The 16831-nt window shown below is 41.1% G+C and overlaps 1 protein-coding gene across 1 annotated transcript in view; it reads right to left on the reverse strand.

The window, feature by feature from the left end:
* loxl1 (lysyl oxidase-like 1) overlaps positions 1 to 16831 on the reverse strand; it is a 112764-nt gene that overhangs the window by 44982 nt on the left and 50951 nt on the right. The window contains exons 2-3 of the mRNA XM_059946184.1: positions 2013 to 2121; positions 878 to 1015 (exon numbers count right to left, since the gene is read on the reverse strand). Coding sequence (XP_059802167.1) covers positions 878 to 1015; positions 2013 to 2121 — 247 coding nt within the window. The remainder of the gene's footprint in view (positions 1 to 877; positions 1016 to 2012; positions 2122 to 16831) is intronic.

Below are 16831 nucleotides of genomic sequence, written 5' to 3' on the forward strand. Positions count from 1 at the left end.
CCAACCAGACAGATATTGTCACCTCGCGCATCAAATATGGTCATAGACGTATTTGATCAATCATTATTTGGGATACTTGTGTACTTAGAGTAGGCCCTCTTAGCATTAATTTTGGGGGTCTGAGATCTCTGTCCTCAGAAACTTTTAGTCCATCCTTGTGAATTACTTTGTCCCGGCAATGGTGTTTGAACCTTCAGAGGTGTCTCCCATTGTAGGTGTGTAACTCACCTAAAGCACTGTCAGACTCATAGAATATAGAACAGTACAGCACAGTGCAGGCCCTTCAGCCCACAATGTTGTACCGATGTATATGAACCTACTTCATGATCAATCTAACCCCATGTCATATGTGGCCCATAAACCCTCTATTCATCTATGTGCCAATCTAAGAGTCTCTTAAACGTTTCTTAACATATCAGCCTCTACCACCACCCCAACAATCACTGCATAAAAAAAACTACCTCTGAGACATCCCCTAAACATTCCTCCATTCACCCTAAAGGATGCCCTCTGACCCACTGTCACCCTGGGTAAAAAACACTCAATCTATGTCTCTTATAATCTCATACACCTCTATCAAGTTGCTTTTCATCCCCTTTCACTCCAAAGTTAAAATCCCTAGCTTACTCAACCTTTCCCACTTAAGACTTACTCATTGAAGTTAACAATGTCATTGTATCTATCGATATTGTCTTGAATCACATATTTTTATCTTTGTTCTTGTGGGTTATAAAAATGTGAAGTAAAAGGATCCCCAGGAGAATGCTTATTTGTTGTGATGAATAATGAGTTTGATATCACAGGTTCTGTGTCTCTGATGTCTCAATTAACAAGCACAATACCCAACACCCGTGCAACATTTTGCTGATGAACTTACTGGTGACAGCTGTGCCACTCCCAAGTGTGCCGCGGTCTATTCGGAAGGAAATCCGCAGTTCCTTGGTTCTTCACTCTCTGAGGAAACCTCAGCAGGACCCTGATGTCATAGTCTGTGGTGTCAGCATTGTAGGCAGAACTAAAGAGATAAAAGAAAACTGATCTGAGCCCAGGGAGAGAGAATTCACTTACACAACTGTGTAGGTGTAAATTGAATACTGTATCAAATCTGTAAACACTCAGAAACTATGTGGGGGATAAGGAGACAAAATTTTAAAGAAGCAATGTGCATGTTATATTTTATGACATTGGGAAAAACTTTAATTTTTTTTCTATTTGGAGATGCAGCATAGTAACAAGCCCTTCCAACCCAAGTCCATGCTGGCCAATTACTCCCGTGAAACCAATTAACCTACTAACCCATACATATTTGGAATGCAGGAAGAAACCAGATTACTTATGCGGTCACAGGGAGAGGGTATAAATTCTTTAAATACAGAACTGAATCCAAGTCTCTGGTGTTGTAACAGCGTTATGGTTAGAATACTGTCACACAAGGGAGTCCTAGAGCCCATATTTGAATCACTCATTTTGCCATATGCATGATTTTGTTTTGCAAACTTAATATTTTATATTCATCATCATTAAGGCAGATGTTAAAGAGAAAATATAACTTATTTTCTCCACATATGGTAGACCGCACAGCAAGGCAGGTTTTTGTTTTCCAGACAAAATCCTTGGGTTTGGAGGCCTGCCTGAGTGAGTAACTGACTAGGTGCAGTGATGGGAAAGGGGCTTGTTTTGCTGAGTACATTGCTCCGTCAAGCATTGTGGGCATACTATGTTAGGGTAGAATGTGCGCCAACCCTTGCGGGCTGCTCCCTGCACGTCCTTGGGCGTGCTCGTTGTTAACACAAAGGATGCATTTCACTGAATGTTTAGATGTACATGTGATAATATTCTGAATCTGAATATGAACTCCAAAACCTAATGTCCCTCCAGAGAAATGCTACAGAGTCAGATCATATAGTACATCATCACACTGTCAGGGCAGGGAAAACCTTCTTGCCAATCCATCATGAGCGGGCTACTAAACCTACAAAGCAAAGTCTATATCAGGAACAGGGGATCCATACCTTGCCAAGCACTTCTCCTCTGCCGCGCACCGCAAGGAATACAGGTGGGACCTCTGCACATAGGTGGCAGCTTGGACGTAGTGTGGGTCCGGCACTAGGTCTGGCAGACCTGAATGAGAACAGTAGAGAGAGAAGACACCTCTGTGAGCAGTTAGCCCCATTAATCACTCACTAGACATCAAGAAAACAACTTTCCATCTCCCATCTGAATGAGAATGACTTAAATGAAATGGAATGAATTCCTCCAGCAGTTTTTATGTGCTTCTCAACATTTCCAGCATCTGCAGAATCTCTTGTGTTTATGAACCTTTCCTGCTCTTCTACTTATTTCAACTGTTTTCATATCAATCAAAGAGATGGATATAGGACAAAATAAGGGCATCCTTGAGAATGTGTCACAGTTTACTTGCAGCCGCATTGATTGGACCTGTACAAGAGCGATGAGCCCACTAAACATGGGCCAAAATTTGCAGAGGATCCCCCAGTTAAAATTTGTAGGGGTCCCTGATACATGCCAAAATTTATCCTCCTCCTGTAAAATTTGAAATGTGATCTTTGATACGGTGGTCTATAATTGCATGTATATCTGCACGGTCTATTTCTAGGTTCTGCAAGGTAAGCAATTCTTCAACCACCCAATTAACCTTCCATTACCTACACATGCCAATCACCTTCAGAGGGCCACCTGCACTTGCCTTTGTAAAACTATTTCCCCTTCGTGGTGTGGTATCTCATGGGTATCACTGAACTCAAACACTTCATTCCAACTACTGAATTAAGGTCAACCTGATGTAAATGACGCTCATTAACTGTGCGATATGGGCAGAAAGGCAGTTGAAGTTTTAGTTTGACCCTCCAATAGAAGGTCCCTGGGGAAGTTAAAAGCGCGCAATTAAGCAATGAAAGAAGAACTAGTGCCAGCAACAGTGAGCATGAAACAGCTGGACCGTCACAACTGAACATTGAACAGTACAACAAAGGAACAGGCCCGTCAACCCATGATGTTGTGCAGAAATTACTAAATTATTAATTAAAGTCCTAACTAATTTGAGGCTGTCGCCTGCTCCTGATCGGCTACAGTGATGCCTGGCTTCACGTCTGTGGACTCACTTCCTTAAACTTCAGTTCTGAATGCTATTTTCTTACTTCTATTGTTTACATGATTTTTCTTTCTCTTTGCACCTTGGGTGTTTGTCACATCTTTTTTATATGGGTTCTCTTGGTTTTCTTTGTTTTGTAGCTGCCTGTAACAAGACGAATCTCAAGGTTCTATGAATTATACATACTTTGATAATAAATGTACTTTGAACTTTAATCCCTTCTATCTACACAATGCCCATATCCTTCCATTCTCTGCATTGTCATGTGCCCATCTAAGAGCCTCTTATATGCCTCTACTATATCTGCCTTCAATGCCACCCCAAGCAGCACATTCCAGGCAACCTTCACTCAGTAAAAAAAAATTGCCCTGTACATCAACTTTGAACTCACCCCTTCTCACTTTAAATGGATGCCCTCTGGTATTAGAAATTTCTACCTGGGAAAAAGATCCTACCCTATAAAGTTGTAGATGTTTATAATCTTATTAACATCAATAGGTTCAGAGAAAACATCCCACCTTTCCTTAAAATGGCAGCATTCTGGTATAACTGTTCAGCACCCTCTACAAAGCCTCCATATTCTTCCTTTAATTGGGAAACAAGAATTGCATGCAATATTCCAGATACGGCCTAAGAATTCATCTTCCATTCTTTGAAGAAATCTGCCACACTGATTGGTCCTGCTTATATACGACCTCCTCGGTCGACTGCAAAATGATTGGCTCTTGGCTGCCTTCTGAAAGGGCTGGAAAATGGCTGAAAACAAGAGGGCAATTTGGGAGGTGTTTGTCAATCTTGTGATACTCTGAATGGAGAAGACAGCCATAAAAATCAAAGTCAGGGCATCAGTAACAAAACGTGTACCTTTCTCCCCGAGGCACAATGGTTGAGCAATGCAGGACTGGTACCTGAACACACTGGTAGATATCCAATTAATGATTTTGCATTGGAGGGTGCCAAATTTCAAAATCTAACCATATACCTCCCTTTGTTCTATATGAAGTCACATCAGACAAGATCCCAGTAGATGGCAGAATAGACCTGAAAGGCTAATCCTCTAAAAAGGAAGTTCTTATCATTCAAAATGCATGCAGTAAAGCACAGCACAGAACAGTAAACAGTCTGCTGTCCTAGTGATGAGAGACCTTGGTGACGATAGGGTATTCATTAGTGTCACAGCCCGAGGGAAGAAGCTGTTACACAGTCTGGCAGTCCTAATCCTGATGCTTCTGTAATTCCTTCTGATGGTAGAGGGTCAAAGAGATTGTGTGATGGGTGGCAGGGATCCTCAACAGTGCTTAGGCCCTTCATCTGCAATGCTCTTGGTAAATGTCACAAATATGGGGGAAGGGAGATCTTGCTGATCTTCCCGTGGGTTTTCACTGTCCTCTTTTCACTTGCAGTCCAATGCTTTGCAGCCTCCATACCACAAAATGATGCAGCCAGCCAGGACACTCTCAGTGGTGTTCCTATAGAAAGCTTTTATAATGGAGGTGAGTGGCCTAGCACATCTCAATCTCCTCAGAAAGTGTAGATGCTGCTGTGCCTTCTTGTCTACTGAGGTGATGTTTTTGGTCCAGGTTAGATCATCCATTATGTGCATACCAAGGAACTTTGTGCTCTTCACTCTCTCCACAACACAACCATTGATGTACAGTGGAGAGTGGTCAACCTGTGCCTTCCTGAAGTCCACAATCCTCTTTGTCTACATTGAATCTCAGGCTTGTATATGATGACTTATATGTACTCACACCATCTGACAAGCCTCACTACCTCCCCTCTGTATGCTGATTCATCATTGTTGCTGTCATGAGTCAGCAGTGTGACAGCAGCGGGCTCAGCAAACAGCCTCGGTGAGCGTACTCGTGCTTTGCCTTTCTAGTGGCATGGGACAGCACAGTTCTTGCCGACCTTAGAGTCGTCCTATTTCCCATTCTTACCATTTACAAAAGGGTCCTTGGTCCCCAGGTTGGGAATGCCTGACCATAAAACAAATTGTTGTGAAAAAATGCTTTAATCATCATGAGCCTTCGGAGAAGCAAATCTTTATCACAGCTAGCCCCTATCTGACTCTAAACTCAGCAATGTGGTTGACTCTTAAATGTCTCTTCTGGTCATAGACATCTCTATTAGCCCACAGCAGCTGAGACCCATAACCTCAGGAGCTGCGTGTACTGAATTTGCACATTCTCCCAGCAACCTCATGGGTTTCCTCTGGGTCCTCCACATCCCAGATACATAAAGACTGGTAAATTAATAAGCCACTGTAAACTTTCCTTGGTGTGCAAGTAAGTGATAGAATCTGAGGAGAGAGTTGCTGGGAATTTTGGAAGAATAAAATAGGTCAGGGTAGGATTATTGTAAAATGAGCATTTGATAGTTGAACGAACTAGGTCTGTTTCTGAGCTGTAACTTTTTACATAACTAGGGATATTAGATATCAACAATGCCAAGTATGTCCACACCCTATGAATGAAGAGATGATGACTACAGTATAAGCCTTATTGTACTTTTAACGAATATACACCCAGCAGTCCTTCGCCTGCATTCTTCAGACGAGAATGAGATGACGAAAGAAATTGGAACCATTTGTATGTACTCTTAGCTAATGAACACATGTCACACAGACATTGGAATGAACATTGAAGGCTCCTGAATGAATTCTGTTTAAATATATTAACGACCTAAATATTTATCTCTCTCACAAGGTATTTACACTAAGAGGAAGAGAGCAAGAAAAGGATGTAATCTGTCATTTTTATCATCACAGCGACAGCTGCAAATATTTTCTTGATTACACAATGTAAACCTGATCTAAACACAAGAGTCAAAAATTTATAAACTACTAACTATTAGAAAAATATACTTTTCTTAGGTGAAATTTGGCCCGGGGTTATTGGCGATGGAAAAATGCAACAGTGGAGGTCAACATGATGTTTTAAGATGCTCCTCTTTTTTGTCCTCTAGTTCTTCCCCTCTATCTCCACTACTCCAATTCAGGCCAACTTTCAGCATATGGGCATTCTTACTAATTGTTCATCCCAAATCACCCCCATTGTGGTGAAGCTATCCACCTGACTACTGCCGCCCTTTCTGCGTTAGGAAGGTACAGTTGAAAATGGGGGCCCCTGGATATTAGACCTAGTGACAATGAAGGAAACCCCATCAGGATAGCATACGACTTGGTGGGCAATACAGTGTGGTGGTGTTCATACATTTATCTACTGACCTTGTTAATCCCCCTACCATTAGCAGCCTGAATTCCAGAACTCCCTTCCTTGACCTCTCCAACAGACAATGTTAAATTCCCTCTTTAAGCCTGCTTAGAATTTCCAAGCCTTTAGTCATTCACCCTAAAATCTCTTCCCAAAGCATATTGCTAATGTTTTCTTATTTTATACAGTATTTCTATGAGATAGCTTGGAAAGATTTTGCTCAGTAATATAAATACAAGTTTTGTTGTACAAGACAAACAGATATATTACTGAGGTATCAGAGAACAATGGCACAGTATAGGCCCTTCGGGTCACTATACTGGGCTGATCAATATAAACCTACTCTACAATCAATCTAACTCTTCCTTCCATTTTTATTACATCCATGTGCCTATCTAAGAGTCTTTCAAATGCCTCCATTGTATCAGCCACTACAATGACCCCTGGCAGTTCTTTACAAGCACCCACCATTCTATGGGGGAAAACAAAACCTATTTCAGACATCTCCCTTAAATGTTCTTCCACTCAGTTTAAATGAACTGGAGGCATGAGTTTAAGCTACATCCACGGTGAGTGATTGGCATTTCCCTGTTTCCAAGATCAGCCTTCCATCTTCATTTCTTGAGCAAGGAGTTTGAAGAGATCTGGTACGCCACCAAACACTCTAGCAAATTTCTACAGATGTATCTTGGAGAGCATTCAATCTGGTTGTATCACCATCCAGTATGGAGGGGCCACTACACAGGATCTGAAAAAGCTGCTGAAGTTTACAAACTCAGCCAGCTCCATCATGGTCACAAGCCTCCCCAGCATTAAGAACATCTTCAAAAGGTGAATGCCTCTAAAAGGCAACGTCCATCATTAAGGACCTCCTACACCCAAGACATGCTCTTTTCTCATTACTCCCATCAGGAAGGAGGTATAGGAGCCTGAAAACGCACACTCAATGTGCTAGGAACAGCTTCTTCTCCTCTGCTCCTCAGATTTCTGAAAGGACAATGAACCAGCTCATTAACACTGCCTCACAGTTTTTGTTTTCTTTTTGCATTTATTTTTAATAAAGATTTCTTATTGTAATTTATAGTGTTTTTTATGAATTGCACTGTACAGCTACTGCAAAACTAAACATTTCACAACATGTCAGTAATAATAAACCTGATTCTGATTCAGTTCCAGGATCATTTCTCAACTCCTCACTCTCTAATGGTGGCTCAGCCAAACACTCACCAGAATACTGCTGTCCTGACCTTTCACATGGACTCAAATCTAATGAACTGTTAACTTCTCCAAGGAATTCACAATTAACGATAAATACAAGACATTCTACAGATGGAAATCTTGAGCAACTTGAACTCAGCCAGTCAGGCAGCACCTATGGAGAAGAACAGTTGATATGAACCCCACCCCCCCTTTAACACTCCCCTGCCAGCATGTATTCCCCCTACCCTTCCTCCCCCACCTTCTTATTATGGCTTCTACCTCCTTCCTTTTCAGTCTTGATGCAGAGCATTGGCATGAAATGTCAACTTTTTATTTCTCTCCATAGATGCTGCCTGACTTGCTGAGCCACTCCAGCATAGTGTGTGTGCGTGACTCTCAACTAATGAACTGTTATCTCTTCAGCTACTCTCAGCTGATGAACTGCTATCCCTTCATAGTTACTTTCAACTGTTAACACTTCCCAAGGCTAATTCTGCTCCTATATCTTATGGTATTTTTAAAACAGACATTGACAGGTTTTCAGCTAATGAAGGGATGAAGGCAAGCAAAAGGAGCTGAAAATAAGCAGCCATGATTGAATAGCAGAGCAGACTCAATGTGCCAAACTGCCTGCTTCTGTTCCAGTATCTTATCGTCTTATGATCTTAAGTGAGTTGCCAACATTTCAAAGGGTCTCCCTCAACTCAACAGCTATTAATCCTTCCAAGGAACTCCCAACTAATGAGGTGTTAACCCTTCAAACTCTTCTGTCAGAGACTAGTTTATCAGTTATGAAAGAAATATTTATATATTCTACGCCACCATTTTCAAATAGGAGCTGTGACTACATATTGGCAGACTACCAGTCTGCGGCAAACAGTAACTGACAATGTAAAACACAAGACGATTCAGCCATGATGAAATGGTGGAGTAGACTCGATGGGCCAAATGGACTAATTCTGTATAGTCTGATTTGGGGCTGAGAGGAAAAATGGATCAGCCATGATGAGATGGTGGAGCAGACTCAATGGGGAAAATAACCTAATTCTGTTCCTATACATTAATGTTTATTGGTCTAAAATAGGCTTTTCAGCCCACCAGGCCTGTGCTGACCATCAATCATTTATTTTATCCCCTCAACATTCCCATCAGTTTTCCCTGAGATCCTACCATTCCTTGAAGAATCATTTTGCTTGACAATAGACTTAGTTGTTATTCTATTTATGTATTTATGTTTCATTTGTCTTCCTGTGAACATTTCTTAAATGATGTTATGTGCTTGTGAGGCTGCAACAAGTGAGTTTTTCATTGTACATGTGCTTTTGCATACAATAATGCACTTGACTTTGACTTGACTTACAGCAACTAATTAACCTAAAAACCAGGGATTTTGATGGAAACAAAAGCACCTGAAAGTCCACAGGGGGAACATGTAAACTCCACAAAGACAGCACCAGGGATTTCACATGTGATACACAGTGAGTTGGTAAATTAAATCCAAAACTGGTTTAGTGGTGGAAGACTGAGAATAGTGGTAAAAGGCTGTTTTTCTTCTGCCCAAAGGTCTGTGACCTTTGGCATTCCTCAAGGATCAGCGCAGGAACCTCTGTTGTTTGTAATAAATATTCATAACTTGGATGAATATGTACAGGTGGTCTAATTAAGAGGTTTGCAGATGTCATGAAAATTAGTGAAGCTGTGGACAGAGAGAACAGCCAACAAACTCTTACTATCTTTTCTTTCAGTTAGTCCTGACAAAGGGTCTCGGCCCGAAACGTCAACAGTGCTACTTCGTATAGATGCTGCCTAGCCTGCTGCGTTCCACCAGCATTTTGTGTGTGTAGCTAATAAAACGACATTGCAGGATATAGATCAGCTAGAGATGCGGATTAAAAAATGGAAGATGTAGTTTAATCCAGATAGGTGTGATTTGGTGCATTTTAGGAGATCAATACAAGAGGAAAGTACACAGTGAATAGAAGGACCCTTTGGAACATTGATGCACAATGGGCTTTTGGGATCCAAGTCAATAGGTCCCTGAAAACATTGAATATAGAAGAGTACAGTGCAGGATCAGTCCCCTTTGACCTACAATGTCAATGCTAAACTAATTCTCTTCTTGTGTGCAAATAACCCACATCTCTTCATTCCCTGTATATTATAGGGTCTAATTAACAGCTTTCTAAACAGCATCATTATATCTACTTCCACCAAAACCACCGATAGACCGGTCCAGGCACCTACCACTCTGTGTAAAAAACTTGCCTTGCATATCTCCTTTAAAGTTTCCTGCTCTCATCTTGAATGCTTATCTCCTATTACCTTTACTCTGGGAGAAAGATTTAGTGTCTACACTGTCTGTGCCTCTCATAATCTTATTAACTTCTATCCAGTCTCCTCTCAACTTCTGAAACTCCAGATAAAACAACCAAGTTTATCCAAAGTCTCCACATAGCTCATAAGCTCTAATCTAGGCAGCATCTTGATGCACCTTTATTGCACCAAAGCCTCCACATCCTTCCTGTAAAGAGCCAACAAGAAATGAACACAATATTCCAAGTGTGGCCTAACAAAAATTTTACACAGTGGAGGAGACCCACACGGTCACGAGCAGAATGAACAGACTCCTTACAGGCAGCGGTGGAATTGAAACCAGGTCACTGGCACTGTAATAGTGTTATCGTGGTTGGGTTAGGTCTTTACAACATTTTTCTTTCTAGTAGGAGATAACCAGGGCTATTAAGTTTATTAATCATAACTACTTAAGGTCTAGTTTGACCTCATGACTTTCTGAGACTTTCCTAACCTGTTGTATGGCTGCGACCTACAGCACAGTAAAGATTCTTCCCAACTTTCATTTAAGAGTCAGAATGTTGTGTTGCAGCTGTGCAAAACTTTTTCTGCACTTCTGTAACTGTAATACTCTATTCCACATTTGTTGTTACTTTTCTTTTGCACTACCTCAATGTACTGATGCGTCTGCAGAACTAAGTTTTTGCAATACACCTCAGTGCATAGGACATGGAACACTACAGATGAATACAGGCCCTTTGACCCACGCTAAGATCAATCTAACCATTCCCTCCATTCTTCTATCATTTAAGAGTTTCGTAAATGTCTCTGATGTATCTGCCTCTAGCACCACCCTGGCAGGCCACTCCACGCACCCACTACTCTCTGTGTAGAAACCTTACATCTGACATCCCCCTAGACTTTCCTCCAATCAGCTTAAAATTATGCCCCTTTGCCTAGGAACATGTGACAATAATATATCAAGTTATCAATTTCATTGGTACTTCTGTGTAGAAGGAAGTTGTGGGGACGCAGAGATTTGTATTTCACCACATCCACTGGGTGCTCAAGAACTACACAGTCAAGTTCCGTACACAGGAAGTCAAGGTCACAGGTGACAGGGCCCCTCAAGCCTGCTCTGCCATTGAACACTTCATTTAATTTCATTGAGGTACAGTGTGGAGTAGGGCCTTCGAGCTGTGCCCCCCCGCAATCCCTGATTTAATCCTAACCACGGGACAATTTACAATGACCAAGTAACCTATCAACTGGTACGTCTTTCAACTGCGGGTGGAAACCAGAGAACCCAGAGGAAACTCATGCTGTCACTGGAAGGACTTACAAACTCCTCACAGTCAGCGAGAGTGGGAATTGAACCCAGGTCACCTGTACTATAAAGCATTGTACTAACCACTACATTACTGTGCCGACTATCTATACTGTATTTTGTGTTGCGTGTTTATTACGGGTTACGATAATTTGTCACTTGATAGAAGCAAATGAGTATTCATGCCTTGTCCTCATTAATTTTAGTTAGAGATAGAGACTGAACAGGTTTTGGACACTTTTTGTTGACCACTAAGTTAGATTACATCGCTGATTACTCTCATTGTGCTTATTTTACTTATTATGCTTATTTCAGTAACTCCACTAGTTTTGCTAATATCACTCATTTTAATCACTTTTGCTGGTGTGGGTGTGGGGGGGTCGTTGCCTTGCTGCTATTTGTATGTGGGAGGGGGAGTTGGGGGGGGGGAGCGGTGGGATTCTAACATTTACCTGTCATTCGTTCTTTGGGGCACACCTCTGTTTTCATAGGTGTTTGCAAAGGAAAAGAATATCGTATACATTTCTCTGACATGAAACACACCTTTTGAAACCTACTGAGTTATGTTGAAACCCTCACTCAGTCTCTCAGCAGTTTTGGCTTGTTTGTCAAGTCACTGCTACACCAAGATCAGCTCATCCTTTCTTAGATACAAGGCTCAGAACTGCTCACAATACTCCAAATGTCATCTGACTGATGCCTTATAAACTGACAGCAGGCCAAGCAGGAGGGAAGAAGGGAATTGATGAAATTTTGGGGCCTGATGCAGAGTTTCAACCTGAAACATCAGTAATACCTTTCCTCCCTCAGATGCTGCTTGACCCACTGAGTTCCTTTCAGCAATTCATAAATCCAGATTATATATATCCTGCATCCAGATCCAAAAATCAATACCATCATTCTTAAAAGGGCAGTCAATTTCAACAATGAGCTTGTTATCTATTTGCTTATATTGTAAAATACAAGATTAGACGTTTAAGTATAGACCGGGCCTTCACAAAAATGTAATGCCGAGCTGATTAACTTTTTTTTAATATAAACAGCTGGACAAATATCTGACTGCAAATGTAACTGAAAGTTCTGCAGTTAAGTACAGACAAATGAATAAACACACTGGGACCAAAACAATTCCATACTTAAGGAGCCATGTAAATGCCATCTGCAGTGAGTAACCAGCCACAGGCAAACAACAGAATTTGTAAGATTAAATAGATATCTTGATATACCCTCCAATTATATTCAAGGTACAGACAGAAAGTTTTACAGAATTTTCTTTGCAAGGTTAGATCATTGGGTTAGGGCTAACCTCAGGACAAATGATGTGTCGATTACATTGGAAGGGACACAAGCCATTTCCTATTTTGCAGATTAAAATGTTCCTAATACAGCAAAAATGCCATTCACAGAAAGGTTACTAACTGTGTGCTAATGAGTGTCGATTGAGTTAACTGCTTTATCAGAGTTACTAGATGGGTCAATGACAGCGTAGAAACTAAACACACATGCACATTAAAGTAAAAAATCCCTTCTCTAGCCTGTAACAAATGTGTAAAAGGCCCACAGGAATGTAGTGACACTTTCCAGACTCCTTCAGGCAATATGCAGTTTAATTTTGCTTGCACAAATATCTGTTTCCAGCTGAGAAATAGGCCAGAATGTTACTCTCCACTGTGAAAACAATGTGCTTGTTACCATTAAAACAGCATGATTCATAATGGCTTGTTCCTCATCAGGAGCTGTGAGGCTGTGAACGAAGACAGCAACATGAAGTTCAATTGGTGCATGGAGATCTCATGGTGCTACTTTAAAACAAAGCAGAGGAACTCGTCTCTGGAAAATATCTTATCCCTCAACCAAAGTGAGAGACACAGGTTACCCAGTCAACGTGATTTTGGGAGTTTACAATGCACAAACTTGCTTGTTTTGTTACAGCAGCACAAATGTGTACAGATATACCATGGAGAGCTTTCCAGCTATATATTATATGCCAATGACAATAAACTTCACTCAAGATCCAATTATATTCAAGATGGGATTCAAGCTCTAAATCTGACCTACAGCTCTGGCGGTTCTAAAAATTTCATCACCACACCAACTGTACGTCTAATACAACTAAACCTATTCTTAGTAATTTATTTTCAACATTTAACCAGTTAATTAATTTTAAGTATGTAATCAAAACTCTACTGCCTATGGTCTAACCAACACCATGTTCCATCCAGTCACCCATTGCTTTCTAAACAACACAGTATATATAACCATATAACAATGACAGCACAGAAACAGGCTATCTCAGCCCTTCTAGTCTTTGCCGAACGCTCACTCTCACCTAGTCCCACTGACCTGCACTCAGCCCACAACCCTACATTCCTTTCCTGTCCATATATCAATCCAATTTTTTTTTTTGGGGGGGGGGGGGGTTTAAAGTATGATAAAGCAATTCTAAATTTTAAAATTCTCATTACTTTTAAAGCATTCCATGATCTCACTCCTGAGCTCAGGAATCTGCACTAACTTGATTAACTTGAGAACTCACCAAGACAGTTGCACAACTCAATCCTGACCGCTTGACTTTCAAATGTGATTTGCTGACAAGTGCAAGGGTTGGCCCTAACCTCAGGAAATTCCCTTCCTAAGTTTCCTCATCTCTACCACTTTAAAACCTGCCCCTTTGACCCAGCTTTTAGCCAACTGCCCAGTATTACTTTACAGTGACAGACCTTCTTCAGTATGTAATGTTCTTGAGGAGAATGTGCCATTGTTAATGGCACACTAATGGTGCCAAGCAAGCTGAGTGCTGATGGTTGTGTAATTTTAAATTTTATTCCCACTTAAATCAGAAAAAGGGAGATGTGTGAAAGTTTGATATTGATGGTAGTCTATTACGCGGTGAAGATTTACTCCCAACCACCCTACCCAAAGCATGCAATAGGGGAAGTGACAGAGGTAACTTGTTCTTTGGGGGGGGGTTTTATATGAAAGTGGTAAATACCTGAAATGCACAGCTGAGTGTGATGTAGAAGCAGATTTATTAGGGACATTTATATAGGCATATGGATGAAAGACAAATGGTGGGTTACAAGGATTGTCATGGAGTAAGTTGGGCCAAAGGACCTGTATTGTTTTGTGTCCCATGCAGTAATCTTACCAATGATACTGTCAAAACAAGCTATAACCAGAGTGAACTGAGGATTTGTGAACTTCCCAAATATTCTGAGACATTCTTAGTATTCTTAGATAATTAAAAACACCACTGTTCAACATTTAGAGTGCTTCTAAAAAATGCATCTCACGATAGTCTGAGCACATCACCACTGATGTGACCTGGGGTCATGGGGTGTTTCAGATCTTTCAACATCAGACACTCTCACCCAGGTGACCCAGCCATGTTTAATCAAGCCACAGCTTGGGTTCAGGTAGACCATGTGCTGCAGATCCCCATGGACTTGCTCTCCTCATCCAGAGCCATCTTGAGGTTTTCCCTGCTGCCTTAGTGATTTTGTCAATGGCTCTCTGCCTCCTTGTACCAGCAATACCCCAAGTGCTGAGGGCTGTGTGAAATGACTGTCCAGTGAAGCCCCAGCAACCCACTTCAATGGGCATGCACTTTGCCTTCCACTCCTGCCTCTAACAGTTCTCCGTATCTGGCAAGCTTCCTCTCATGGGCCTCCTCCAGATGGTCTTCCTGTGGCACTATCAGCTCCAACAAGATGTTGTATTTTGCTGCATCTGAGATCAGGCGGTCTTGATGATGTGCTGTGGGAACTTTAATAGTTGTTTCTCCAAGTCAGTCATGAGCTACCAGTTGTGAGTGGGTGCCAAAATCCTATGAGTGGCTTTACACTTGCTTCTGGCTGCTCTCCAGCTCTCACAAAGGAGTTGGTTCGATTGCAAGGTTGAGATTATCTGCTGTTACTGATTCTTAAGAAGATTGCTTCTGCAAGGGTCTTCAATACTATAAACTCTGCTTTTAACTACCAATATAAATCATCAAACTAACTTCAATAAATAATTAACTGTCACATTCATCCCTGTTGTGAGAGGCTCCTTTAAGAGCTCCTAGGGTTAACACATGGTCAGGTGACAAGCAGATCCACCACTGGAGGGGCACAGGGTGGAAAGCTGCTGAACCATAGGTGTGATTTCTCTTACCATCCAATGTCAATACAGTAATCTTCTTCCCCCACCCCGACAGCAGCCAATGTCCCCAATGTAACTTGACTGAGGTTTACAGTGAGCCTCGATGATTGAGTCAGGCGGATTTCCCTGGCCAAGGCAGGGGAGCCTTTGAAGACTTTACTGCCTCTGCTGTTCATCATAAGGAGCCCAGTAGAGTACTGGTGTTGGCAGAACACTGGTTGTCGAGGCCCGTCAATACTGAGACTTCTACCGGGGAAAACCAGGGATAAGCATTGACATTGAGGTGGACAATCTTCTCATGAAGTGCCTAAATTTGTAGGATAAAGCACTGGAAACACCAATAACACCACCTGCTGCCAATATTGAACAGTACAATGCAATACTAACTTCTGCCAATGGACAGCTGCCACATCTTACTTCACACATTATCTATCCACAATCTATGGACTCAGCTTAAAGTACTTTGTACTCAGTAGTTTCTATTTATTTATTTGTTTATTTATTTATTATTATTATTTTTGTATTTGTACCATTTGTCTTCTTTCGCACACTGGTTGCTTATCAGTTAGTGTGTAGTTTTTCACTGATACTATTATATTTCTTTGTTCTACTGTGAATGCCTGCAAGAAAATGAATCTCAGTATAGTAAATGGTGATATATAAGTCAAGTCACTTTTTATTGTCATTTCGACCATAACTGCTGGTACAGTACATAGTAAAAATGAGACAACGTTTTTTCAGGACCATGGTGTTATATGACACAGTACAAAAACTAAACTGAACTATGTTAAAAACACAGAAAAAAAACTGCACTAGACTACAGACCTACCCAGGACTGCATAAAGTACACAAAACAGTGCAGGCATTACAATAAATAATAAACAAGAAAATAGGGCAGTAAAGTGTCAGTCCAAAGTATAAATACTTTGATAATTAATTTACTTTGAACTTTGAAGTGTCATCCATTCAAAGTTCAAAGTTAACCTTTTGGATGACAGCCCATGACAGTCTTTTTCCCTCTTGACCTCCAGGCACACACTTCGTAATAATTTTACAACAAAGAGCAACATTGTTCAAGAAAGCTTCTTTCAATTCAGTTGTTTTAACTCCTTGAAGGTTCGAGGGTTGCTTATGGTAATGATCTGGAGATCAATTTTTGGGGAATTAAAGGCATCTGGAGAATTGGCGACCTCACAAGTCTAACTAGTGCAAACACAAACAGGTGAAGTATTAACACATTTAAGACCTAACTTCATTGTTGTACACTGTCAGAGGACTCCATAGAGTCACTACTGGTCACCGAACCATTAGAGCAAGGGTTCCCAACCTGGGGTCCACAGATCCCTCGGTTAACAGTAGGGGCCCATGACATAAAAAAGGTTGGGAGTCCTTGCATTAGAAGGAGGTTGTCACAGTCGAATCTCTTAAAAGAACCTTTCACAACAAGGATAACCTGCAGCTATTTTAAATCATTTAATTGTATTTGACTGTTGATATAAGAAAAACAATGAGAGGCTAAAAAGCCCAAATGCGAAAAGAGTAAAG

Source organism: Hypanus sabinus, chromosome 21 (assembly GCF_030144855.1).
Source record: "Hypanus sabinus isolate sHypSab1 chromosome 21, sHypSab1.hap1, whole genome shotgun sequence".
Taxonomy (NCBI): Eukaryota; Metazoa; Chordata; class Chondrichthyes; order Myliobatiformes; family Dasyatidae; genus Hypanus; species Hypanus sabinus.